Source organism: Lagenorhynchus albirostris, chromosome 13, assembly GCF_949774975.1.
Source record: "Lagenorhynchus albirostris chromosome 13, mLagAlb1.1, whole genome shotgun sequence".
Classification (NCBI taxonomy): Eukaryota; Metazoa; Chordata; class Mammalia; order Artiodactyla; family Delphinidae; genus Lagenorhynchus; species Lagenorhynchus albirostris.
In genome coordinates this window covers 66807203-66819369 of record NC_083107.1, presented here as the reverse complement: position 1 = coordinate 66819369, position 12167 = coordinate 66807203, and the positions used below count along the sequence as shown (strand labels likewise).

The 12167-nt window shown below is 41.3% G+C and overlaps 1 protein-coding gene across 11 annotated transcripts in view; it reads left to right on the top strand.

Moving 5' to 3' along the window:
- The first annotated feature begins 966 nt into the window (after window positions 1–966).
- Window positions 967–12167, top strand: part of CLIP4 (CAP-Gly domain containing linker protein family member 4) — an 82417-nt gene continuing 71216 nt past the window's right edge. For 9 of the 11 annotated variants that reach the window (XR_009544167.1, XR_009544170.1, XR_009544173.1 and 6 more), the window contains exons 1-2: window positions 2358–2520; window positions 7086–7233. Coding sequence is in view for 1 of the 11 variants with exons in the window: in XM_060169626.1 (XP_060025609.1) it covers window positions 7101–7233 (133 nt within the window). In the remaining 10 variants the exon portion in view is untranslated. Of the gene's footprint in view, window positions 986–2357; window positions 2521–2749; window positions 2990–7085; window positions 7234–12167 lie in introns of those variants that run through there. The other 2 variants (XR_009544169.1, XR_009544168.1) reach the window with 2 other exon arrangements.

The window sequence follows — 12167 nt, the reverse complement described above, 5'->3', positions numbered from 1 at the left end:
GGACCATTTCCCCATGTGCCTTCCCATCCCAGTGGACGTTTCATGTTCCCAGTTCTGGCCCCATATCATTACCCAGTCCAACTCCTGGTCTGAGGATTGTATAACCCATGGGATGTTCCAGCAAGCATGACTCCAATCAGTGCTTGCATTCTTGATGATGGTCTAGGGAGTAACTTCAGTTTTTTCAGTAAATGTAAGCAGGTGAGTGGGAGATTCTCTCTCTAATGGCTTGGTATCCTGGGAATTTGCCAAGGCACTGTATAGTGTTTGGGTGTAGCAGAAAAAGCTAGTGGCCTGGCTGGTTCTCACAGAGACTTTCATTATAGTGAAAAGCAACTCAGCCAGCCACAGCCTGTCAACCACTAACAGTGGTTTCTCAGAGGGATAATTTAAATCAGCAATAAAGTGAACTGTATATGTGGAAAGTTTGCCAACAGCACCTTCTGTTACACATAGATCTTTATGAATTTCTGTGGCTTACTGACAATAGGGCTTATTTACAGTTGCTTCAAGCCAACCAAGGGCAGATTATTTTCCTTCTTTTAACCAGTTAAAGAGGTGGGTGGGGTCAGATGAGAACTGGGTGTGATGAGAGCAGAGAGAGGGAGGCGGAACCCCCGAAGGGAGGAGGAAGCATCTGTGTCACATCATCATCCCTGAGAGTGCATAAGGTGCTGAACCTGCAGGGACAGAGAAACTGGCAGCTGACCAGGGACTGTGGGATGGTCATGGTGTTTAAACGTTGCATAAGCGCTATGAATTTTAGTTGACAGTATGTTCCACCCGATTCCACAATGGGATGTGACTGTCGCAAATGAGTATTTCAATATTGTGAGCTATGCTAATAGAAGCATAGGGCCAAGAAACAGGTGGCAGTCTCTCTCCTCTCTGCACTCAACAGGACACCCCATTCGTTCCTGAGCGTCACATTTAAGAGAGCTCTAGACAAGCTGGGATGCACCATAAAGAGACCCTTAAAATGCTGGTGAGTGGAATCTTAAGCATGTCTTAAAAGGAGCAGCCTAAAGGACTGAGAATGCTTTCCCTGGATTCCTTGGAGTTGGACATGATCTGGAGTCTTCAGGGTAGAAATAGAACCCAATAAGGAAGAGATGCAGGGAACTGTATTTTAGCTTCCAAGGTAGGAAGAACTTTTCAACAAGGCTGGTCAAAGATAAAATGGCTGCTTTCAAAGGAAGTGAATTCCTGGTTACTGGAGGTGCTCAACTATGGCAACTTGGTGGGAGGATATCGTAAGGAGGACTCAAGCAAATGGAGGGGGGTCTTTTCCAGGGTCTGGAATCAATTATTCTAACAGGAAAAGATGCTCTAGAGTGCCCGAGCACTTACCTCTGCGCTTGAAGAGTCGTGGTAGACATTAATTTGTCCAACATTTGCTCTTGCCAGGCACTGCATTTGGTGAACGTGGAAGTACAGTGTAGTAGTTGGTATATCAGAGCCAGAATAAAAAGGCCTCAGAGAAAGTTGTTACAGGAGAACACTACTGGCTCCCTGTTACAAACTTCAGTCATGGGGAAACAATGGACTCATTAAGTCCCTTCATTAAGTGTCAAGTAACACCTTTCCTTCCACAGACCAGGATGTCAGCATTCATCACCACTTTCTGATTCTTGGGGGATGGAGAAGGGGACCAGGAGAGAAGGGGGTGAGAAGGGAGAAAAGCATCAGGGGAAATAAACTTCTGGGACGACTACTCATGCATCCTCTTCTGCCTCTACACTGACACCCTTGGGTGTAATCATCCAACTTGGCTATAGCCTTGACTAGGCTTTTTACAGCAAGACCTGCAAACAGGTAATTGACTGATGGCCCTATTCTGGGCTATGCACGGGGCTAGATACTGGGGAGCCTAAAAAGGGTAAGACGTGGTGCCTGCCCCTAAGAAGGTGTTGGAGTGCTTCCAGCCCAGGGATGTGAGACTGGGAGGCCAGTCAGACTGGTCTAGCTAAGGGCTTTGACGAAGGAGCGTCTGTTCAGCGTGCCATGGGCTGTTTCCCCAAGCATGGCCTAAGGCCAGGCGGGGTTCCGCCGAGAGCCTGCCTCGGCTGCGGTGGAAATACCACAGTGGCGCCCCATCCTCGCAGGGTTGACGCCCGAAGCCCACCAGACCTTTCTAACCTCGAGCCTCAACCGTCGCTCTGCGGAGGGGCTCCGGGGTCGAAGGCAGGAGACGGCGAGCTCAGGCGCGCGCTCCCCGCCTGTCTCCCCTCCCCGGCGCGTGCGCGGGCCTGGGCCGAAGCCTGCGCGCCGCCGGGACGCCTGCACTGCGCGCGCGCGCGCCGACCCCGCGTGGGGCCAGGCTTCGGCGCGCGCGGCGCGGAGGCGGCAGGCGGGAGGGGCCGGACGAGGTCGCGGAGCTGCGCTGCGCGGCGTGGCGCGGCGGGAGGCCTCGCGGCCGGCTACCGGAGACCGGTGCGGGGAGAAGAAGCGCGCCTCTTAGCCTTCTCTCTGCGCCCCTACGTTCCCCGTCGGCCGCCCGGAGAGGACCGGAGGAGGCAGGTGGGGCGGGAGGGCGCGGGGGCTCCGTGCCGGGCGGGCGGGGGTGCGGGTGCTCGAGGGCCGGTTGACGGTTCGGGGAGGGCAGCGCGGAGGCGTAGGGAGCCCCGCGGTCGCCTGCAGTGGGCGCCGGAGTCGCCGGCTTCTGGAGGCCTCCCTGGGGCGAGGGCGGGGTTGGAACGGCCCACAGGCGGGGAGCCGGGTTTCTGGTTTCTGTTCCTCACCGCCGGTTTAACTTCAGGATGAGATGCTGCCAGGTGTGTGGGACGGGCTGGACCCCACGGCGGAACTGAGTTCCGGCCCCCGCTCCGCAGCTCCAGCTTTGACCGCCCCGACGCCCTTGGGAGAGCGTCTCGCGCGCAGCGATGGGCAGCGTGCTGTACCCAGCCCTTCGTGGTTTTCCTGAAAGGGGCCTCTTCACATCTCTCATTACTCCCCTTACTTATTAAGCTGTTTGAGAAACCTTTTGCCGGTGAGAATTCAAAGCTAAGGCAAATGACTCTGCTTCCAGTCGTTTGCTACCCCGAGATTCCTTAATTCTAAATCATGGGAAGGGAAGTTAGGGAAAACACTTGCGCAGAGACTGCTAAACAGAGACGCCTCATCCTTGTGGGTTAAATTGGTGGGTTTATAATGTCAGCTTTCTTTTGAATTAGATGTCAGGTTGTTCATTAATCTAGAGACTATGTAGGCAATTTGAATTTAAACTCTGAGGCAATGTTTTGATATGTATCAGAGGAGGATATTCTCATGGGATGATAACTTGCTGTATGTTCCCAGCTAGACTGTGCTTCACATTGTAGCAACGTCATAGTATAAATTGGTGCCCTTTAAATATTTCGATGAAGAAACACCCTCCTTTGAAACATCCGCCAAATACTTTAATTGTACTTCACTTTCACATTGACATTTGTCATTTATATTATCTTCTGCACGAATTAAAGTCATCTAAATGGCAGAAGATCACGTGGTGCGGGACATGAAGCAACTGTGCAGAGAAAGAAGATAATTGAAATTGGCAGAAGTCTAGCTTTCTGCATTTTTATGAGGCAAAGCCATCCTGGTTTCCATCCTATTTTGCTAATTTAAATATGCATTTTGAAATACTCTCGTTTGATATGGACTACCTGGGCTGTAAGATTGAATCTTGAAATAGAATGAATATGTTTATTTGTTTTATAGAAGATTTGGCACATGGTATAGTATTTTGCAGGATTTATTTCGGACGTTTCAGATTTACCAGAAACAGCCCCTATCAGCAAGGCTTTTAGAAAAATATTTATATGATGTCTTTTATGGCTTATAACAACTCCAATTTTGAAACATACTAGTGATCTTCATGTTACAGAATCAACTTAACACTTTATCCCAGTGTAAATCTGATGAACATCTGATTACTTTTAGGCTTACTGTTCTCTTGTTAATTATGTATAATTAAGTATGCCACAATGGGCTTGCTTAGGTTGTTAGCCTTTGTTCCTTGTTGTTTCAGGCATTTGTATATTGTTTTCTTGTCTAGAGTTTGATTCAGTAGAACTTCCTGAGATGAGGGGAGTGTTCTTTCTTCAGTGTTCAGTATGGTAGCCACTAGACACATGTAGCTTTTGAGCACTTATGTTAGCACTTATGTTTTTAGCACTTACGTTAATGTTAGAGCATTGACCAGGTATCTCTGAAAAAAAATACAAAATAGTAGAGCCATGTTACAAGTTGCATTTACTCAGAGCTGATTCGGGGTGATGAGATTCATATGTAAATCAAACTTTGGGGAAGTTGATTCTTGTTATTGCATCTGTTATGTACACAGTTAATTGGGGCCAACTTTTAATCTTGGATATCTTTACATAATCCATTCTCACCAAGTAACCATAGTAGGATTTGAAATGAAAGTATATACTCAATCCAGCTAAGCACATCTCTAGGTTTAACCAAGATTCCCAGATCCTTAGATCCAGAAATCGCTTTTAGGAAAGGATTCTAAACTAAAACTCTACAGAAGTTTGTGGAGGTGTATAGCTTTCTTAAGTGGGACAAAAGGTAGAATGTTGGGCTTTTCGTGTGAAAGAAAGGGAATGGGACCAGGGGAAAATGCAATGCAGACACGAAATATGAAGAATATTCACTGCATTGTTCAGGTAATATAGTAGTTTCTATGGGTTTGAAATATCTAATATGTAAAGTGAAGTTGATTACATCTTGTTGAATGAATCATCTTTCCACGTCAAATCTAGGATTTGAATATTTATTAAATGTGTATAAAACACTAATCTAGCTCCTGTGGCAAGTGATAGTCGTGTAAGATACAGTTCCTGTCTTTAAGGATCTCAAGTCTACAAAAAAATGAAAGGTACACTCTGAAGGTCACTTTAAAAAATAGTTTTGAATGGGAAACCCCACTCTTTGAAAGGGAGGTTTTGAAAGGTGGCTTCCTCTTAACCAGCTCAGAAAGAAAACCACTTAGTCATTTTGCTGGAGCATTAAAAACATGGCTGAGTCCCAAAGTGTGATTGTAGTCAGATTAACGTTCCTAAGACAGCTTGAATCAGGACAGTCTCCTTTTAAAAAATCAACCGTTTCCAGTGCTCATGGAATTAAGTGGTTTGTCAGGTATATAAAGCACTACTGAGGAGAGTCCTAAAAAACCACAACAGCCTTACCTCTTACTAGATGTGCCTAAGTTCCAGCCTGCTATTCCTTTAATGGGCTCCCCTTTTAAATTTATGCCCCTATTTCTGCCTACTCATCTTTCAAGACTCATCTCAGTGATGCTTTTTTCACTGCACCATTTCTGATTCTCAGGAACTCCCATAACAAATGTTCCTTGTACTTAGGTTATGGAACATATTTCACTCAGTTTTATCGTCTATAGTTATTAGTACTATTTTATTCACCCTAGTAGATTGTAAGCTACCTAACAAGCATGGACCATCTGTTACTCATTTTTGTATTCTCTGAAACATCTAGAATAGTGTAGTGCCTTGTACATATTAATATTTATTAAATTTTATTTCTGGTCCTTGACTTTAAAGGATGCTCCATACCCGGCATAGACTATTTTGCTCAGATTTACTGCCAGGTAGGTAATTTGTAGAAGCCAACAAGTAGAAATCCTGACTGACTTTGAATACTGAGAAGCTATAGTATTGAAGGAGGGCTGTCTTTGTGGTAGGCGCTACTTTTTGAAATTGTTAGTATTTGAGGAAGTTCACCATGCTGTATGGCAACAACTTTTCCTATTTATGTGGCCAGGGTAATGTCAAAATGATTCAAAGTATTGGGTGGCGAGTAATTTTAGCATCCAAGAAACCTTGAATACCTTTAACATAGTAACACTGTATTAAGTTATTTGATATATAATATCCATGTCCATGTAAACATGTACCTTATGAGAAAAAAGAAATTGCCGTACTCTTTACCAGTTTCTGCTGGTATTCAGAAAACATGAATCTAATTGGAAACAAACCTCTTAGCTCAGAAAGGTGACTGTTTCTTTGGAGCAGGGTGGTGATGGTAGGTAAGCATGATAGGTAAAGGTGGTACACATAGAGTTGGTTTACCAAGTATAATAGAGCACACATTGAATAATATCTAGCATGGCATTATCTGCTAGAGTAAGCTATCTGTTAACCATCTTTACTTATTCTATTCTTTCTACTGAAATAATCTAAAATCACCTTTATTTAGTTTTGTAATATAGTTTTCTGCTTATATTTTGAACAGATATAGAGATTCGTAATATTTCAGACTGCAAAGATTTGGTGCAAAAGAAACTGGAAGGTTTTTAAGCTTCAGAGTTCAGTTTTACTAACATTTTCTCTGCGTTCTGTGTCATCTCTGATATGTGTGCTGGGGTGCAGCAGCTGTCTAATTTAGACATATTTATTCTGAGTGCTCATGTTTCCTGGAAAAGAGAGGTAGTATAAGTGATGTGGTTTAAAAGGCATGGCCTTCCATCTTCTGCTGGGACGAACTAAACAGATCCTCTGCATTGTTAAGTGAAACCATGTCGGTAAGCTCCTAGATTTAGATTTGTACAAGTGATATGGTCAATTTTCAGTAAAGGTTTCTGGGATGTTGGAAAATAATGAGCACATTTTAAACTAGATTTATTTTCATGTGATGAGCACGTGGCATGAGCTACTGGATGACAGATGATAGAACCTGTGTCAGATCCTATGAGAAGTTAGAGATGCACCTACAAGGGATAACATCTCGTTTGTTACTGCGAGTAAAGAGAACATCACCCATTTAGGGTAGCTCAGTGTTTAAAAAATGTTTTCACCTATTATTAGGAAATATATAGTAGTAGTTTTTTATTACTTCCGAGCTTTGCCTAAAAAGATTACATGTGCCTGAGAGACAGTGTTAAGCAATGTATATTCTTTAACAACAGTTCGCTAAAAGGAAATATTTTTCTCTTTCTCTCTAAAATAGATTTTTGAAGGTTGAAGTTAAAAATGTCAATAGATTAGATATTTAAAAAAAATAGGCTTTTTGTGACTGAAGGCAGTTATTCTAAGTTGCATACAAATATAATAGATATGCTTTCCCCCCCCCTTTCATTAAAGGTGGCTTTCTAGAAGATGACCATAGAGGACCTTCCGGATTTTCCATTAGAAGGAAGTTCGTTGATTGGAAGATACCCATTTTTATTTCAAGGTTCTGATACACCAGTTATCTTTTCCATATCTGCAGCACCAATGCCTTCAGACTGTGGTACGTTAAGTTGCTGTGTTTATTTTCTGTGAACTGATGACTTGACTTCTGTCTTACACCCTTTTATTATTTTATTTTATTTTGTGGTACGCGGGCCTCTCACTGTTGTGGCCTCTCCCGTTGCGGGGCACAGGCTCCGGACACGCAGGCTCAGCGGCCATGGCTCACGGGCCCAGCCGTTCCGCGGCATGTGGGATCTTCTCAGACCGGGGCACGAACCCGTGTCCCCTGCATTGGCAGGCGGACTCTCAACCACTGCGCCACCAGGGAAGCCCTGTCTTACACCCTTTTTGTACTCCTAATTTTTCCTGAAACCATTTGTTGTGGTTTTCATAAAATTGCTAAATTTTCCTTTTTCAAAAATAACAATTGCTTATTGCTTTTTCTGCCTCTTAAGCTAAACGCTTTATTTCTGCTGTCAGCATTTTTATTATGTAAAAACGTTCATTTTAAGCACCACGGTGGATTCAGAGGATTTTATTTTTAGAATACAGTGGTGCTTAGACATCTAGCATTCTTCTGCTATTGATGTATTTATTTTGGTTAAATATATTGACTTGCTTAAAAAGCCATGTACTGAAAAAGAAAAAAAAGACATAAAAGCACAGTGCACTAGCCATCTTTAAGGGCCCTGTTGTCTCTGCAATACTGGGATTCTAATTAACAAACCAAATAATCACTGCTGAAATGATCCAAACTTGGGTGACAATGTAACAACAAGTGATGTGTTTCAATACACAAGCAAGCCTAATTTGGATCCTGTTTCAGTTGTCTCCCATTGTAATTATCAGTGTATATACAAAGTATAGTAAAACAAAACAATAAAAGCCCTGTACTTAGACAGAGAGGGTGAGACCTTTCCCTGGAACGTGGCGTGAGATTGATTCATATTTAAATTGGTTCATTTAAATGTTCTTTGTAAAATGTAAATTTAGGAGTATTCTAGTTTTTAATCTATTTAGACTTATTTCCCCAGGACCCTATTTTATCAGGTAGTTGATAAAGGAATAAAAGAAAACCAGGAGGTAAGCTTGATGGATGTGTTACATTTCTAATTTAGTTAGAATTTTTCAAGTAAAATATTGGGCCACCATTTCAAATTGTCTTTGGAGGTAGAGATAATACGATTTTTAAATATTAGTGAATATAAAATGATTGGATTGTGAATTTGTCTTTTTAGTCATATCCATTCTAATAACTACTCATCTCCAGGTATGATATTTTATGTGTTCAGATTCTATAGCAGCTTGCCTTGCAGTCGTCAAAGGTGTTACATAAAACCTGTGCCTACTAGATCTTGGGAGTTATTTGCAGTGTTTACAAAAATTGACTGGATATTGATTTTCAGATACAACAAAATCAGTTATGCGGGAAAAACCTTGAAAAGCACTTTGTACCTTGCTAATGGCACTTCCCTCATTCTGTCTTGAGTCATAACTGTCTTATTTCCTTTCCCAGACTATAGCTCTTTGGATGGAGTAGAATCATGTTTTGTTTTTGTTTATCTCATTGGGCTAATGTAGTCATTTGTTGATATTAGTTCAGTGTTTGTTGAATAAATACATTGGATGAAAGGTGATAATGGATATTGTTCCCTTTGTATAAGTGAAATTAAAAATTGCCTGTATTCTTAGAACGATAGATTCTTAGAATCTGAATGGACCTATAGTTCAGCTTTCCCTACTCATTTCCCAGTATAGAAATTATGTTTTCAGGTTCTCTGATAGATAACCATTCAGCTGCTTGGATATTGTCAATAGTGGGAAACTAATGAAATAGTCCATTTCATTGTTAAAGTTTTAGTTGTGATAAAATTGTTTTTGTATATGGACTCAAAATATGTCTCCTTGAAACTTTGGCTAACTGGTTTGATATGTAGAACAAACACTTCTTTATATGATGACCTTCAAATATTTGAAGATAATTTGGACATTTTAAATTAAGTCTGTACTTCTTTAGACTACACATTTCTGGTTCCTTCACCAGTCTCTCATTGTCAGGATTTCTAGACCTTTTTCACTCTAGTTGTTTTCTTCTTAGTATGCTGTAGTCAGGCAGTGTCTCCTTAAAATGTGGCATCCAGGGTTGTATTTATTGAGTAAGTATTTGTTGAGGGCCTGTTATATGCTAGGTACTGTCCTAGATGCTGGGGATAGCACGGTGACCAAGACCGACATTCTAGGAGGGAAAACAGACAATAAACAAACAAATGAAGAAACCAATCATAAATGTTATAGATTATAATGAATTCTGTGGAGAAAAGCAACAGGGTGCTGCGGCAGAGGACAATGGAGCAGAGAGGCTGTTTTAGATGGGCTGGTCATCTGGAGAATCAGAAGCAGCTGGTTGAGAGAAGAGCCTGGAGAGAAGTGTTCCAGGCAGAAGGATAGGAAATCAAAGGCACAGAGTTGGGGAAAAAACTTTGGTGTGTCCTAAGAAATAGTGGAAGGCCTTTGAGGCTGAGAAGCAAAGTGGTTGAAGGGCAGAATGGCAGGAGATGAAGTTGGAGAGGAAAAGGCAGGGGCCAGACCAGGCAGGATCATTTAGGTCTTGGTAGGGAATTTGTATTTTATCCTGAATGTAATGGGAACCATTGAATGTGAGACTGAGACTGAGATTAAAATCAAGAAACAAAGAAAAAGAAACCAACCCACACAAACCAGAGCTTAGACATTCAGCTCAGTGTTGACCCTCAAGGTGGTTACCCTGCAAGACTACAAAGATTTTTGGACTTTTTTGCTTTGAATGCCTTCAGAGTCAGTTTACATGTATTAAAAGTCCCCAAGTGTATTGTTATTATTTTTACATAAACAGTGAAGTTATCTCTTAAAGAGATTTAAGCAATAATAATAACAAAAAAATCTTATTTACCCACATAGTTACCATTTCTAGTGTTATTCATTCCTTTGTGCAGACCAGATTTTCATCTGATACCACATTCCTTCTGCCTGAAGGGCTTCCTTTAACGTTTCTTGCAGTGCATATCTGCTGGTGAGGAATCCTTTCAGCTTTTATGTCTGAAAACATCTTTATGTCATTGTCTCTTTTGAAAAATATATTTGTTAGGTATAGAATTCTAGGTTGATAGTTTTTTCTTTCAGTGCTTAAAGATGTTGCTTCACTGTGTTCCCACTTGTCTTGATGGGAAATCTGCTGTCATTTTTGTTTCTCTGTATGTAATGATCTTTTTTTCCTGACTGCTTTTAAGATTTTCTGTTTATCATAGGTTTTGAGTAATTTTACTGTGATGTGCCCTGGTGTAATTTTCTTTATGTTCTTATGCTTGGGGACTGTTAAGCTTCTTGGGTCTGTAGGTTTCAATTTTCATCAAGTTTGCATAATCGTTATTTCTTCAAATACTTTTTCTGCCCCTCCTCCTTTTCAGACACTCCAGTTACACAAATATTAGACCACTTGAAGTTTTCCCACAGCTCACTGATGCCTTTTTTTCATATTTCAAGAACTCTTTTTCTCTTTGTATTTCATTTTGGGTAGTTTCTATTGCTCTGTCTTCAGGTTCATTAATCATTTCTTCTGCAGTGTCTAATCAGCTGATGATCTCATCCAGTGTAGTTTTCATCTCAGATGTAGTTTTCATCACTAAAGTTTGATTTGGGTCTGTTTAACCTTTTGAACATTTGGAATACAGTTATAATGGCTGTTTTAATGTCCTTTTCTGTTAATTATAATATTTGTGTCAACTCTAGATCTGTTTTGATTGACTATTCCCCTGATTATGGGTCACGTTTTTCCCTTTGCAGGCCTGGTAGTCTTTGGTTGGATGCCAGACATTGTGAATTTTACCTGCTGGGTGCTGGATATTTTTCTGTTTCTGTAAATATTCCTGAGCTTTGTTCTGGGATGCAGTTAAATTACTTGGAAAGTGTTTGACCTTTTCAGATCTTGCCTTTATGATTTGTTAGGTGGTTCTGGAGCAGTGCTAATCTGGGGCTAATTACTCCTCACTACTGAGTACTCTACCCAAAGCCTGATGAATTTTTTTCTCACTCTTTTTAGTGGGAACAAGCACAGTTCTAGGCTCTGTATGATCACTGGGCACTAATCCCTCTAATTCTTTTGGATGGTTCTTTCCCTTACCTCAGGTTTTTCCTCACAAGCATATATTAAATACTCAAGGGGGACTCCCTTCAGATCTTTGGGGTTCTCTTGCTTTGCATCTCTCTCCTGTCTGATACACTGCCCTGTGAACTCTAGCTGCCTTATTTCCTTGAGCTCTCAGCTTTGTCTCCGCAACTCAAGGAGTCTGCTGGGCTTTTTCTTGGTTTCCCTCTCTCTCTGCTGAAATCTGGAAAGTCTCAGGGCAGAGACATGGGGGCAGTTGTGAGACTCCCTTGTTTGTATCCTGTCTCTTAGGGATTGTGTGTTTCATTAACTGATGTCCAGTGTCTTGGAAACCTCATTTCATCTCTTTCCTTTGTTGTTGTTGTTTTTTGGTTGTTTCAGAAATAAGAACACATATGGTCCCTGTTATTCCATCTTGACTTGGTGGGGTATCCTTCCCATCTACCCTTCACCTCCTTTCTTTTGATTAAAACTTTTTTTTTTTTTTTCTGTGTGGAAGCTTAAAATTTGGGTGTAGTTAGATTCGTTAATATGTAGTATAGCTTAGAGTTTAAGATTATAGGTGAGTTTGGATTATAGGTCAATCCTGACTCAACAGGATTGAGGATCCTGACTCAACAGGTTCACACACTTCACAGTTGTGTGATCTTGGGCAAATGGCTTACTTTCTGTATTCCTTTGTTTTTTCTTTGATAAAATGAGAACAATAATAGTACCTACATCAAAAAAAAAAAAAAGTACCTACCTCATATGGCTGTCATGAAGATTAAATTAGGTAATACATGTAAAGTGCATAGAACAGTTCCTGGCACCTATTAGACACTTTATAACATATTATCATTAGTATTTAA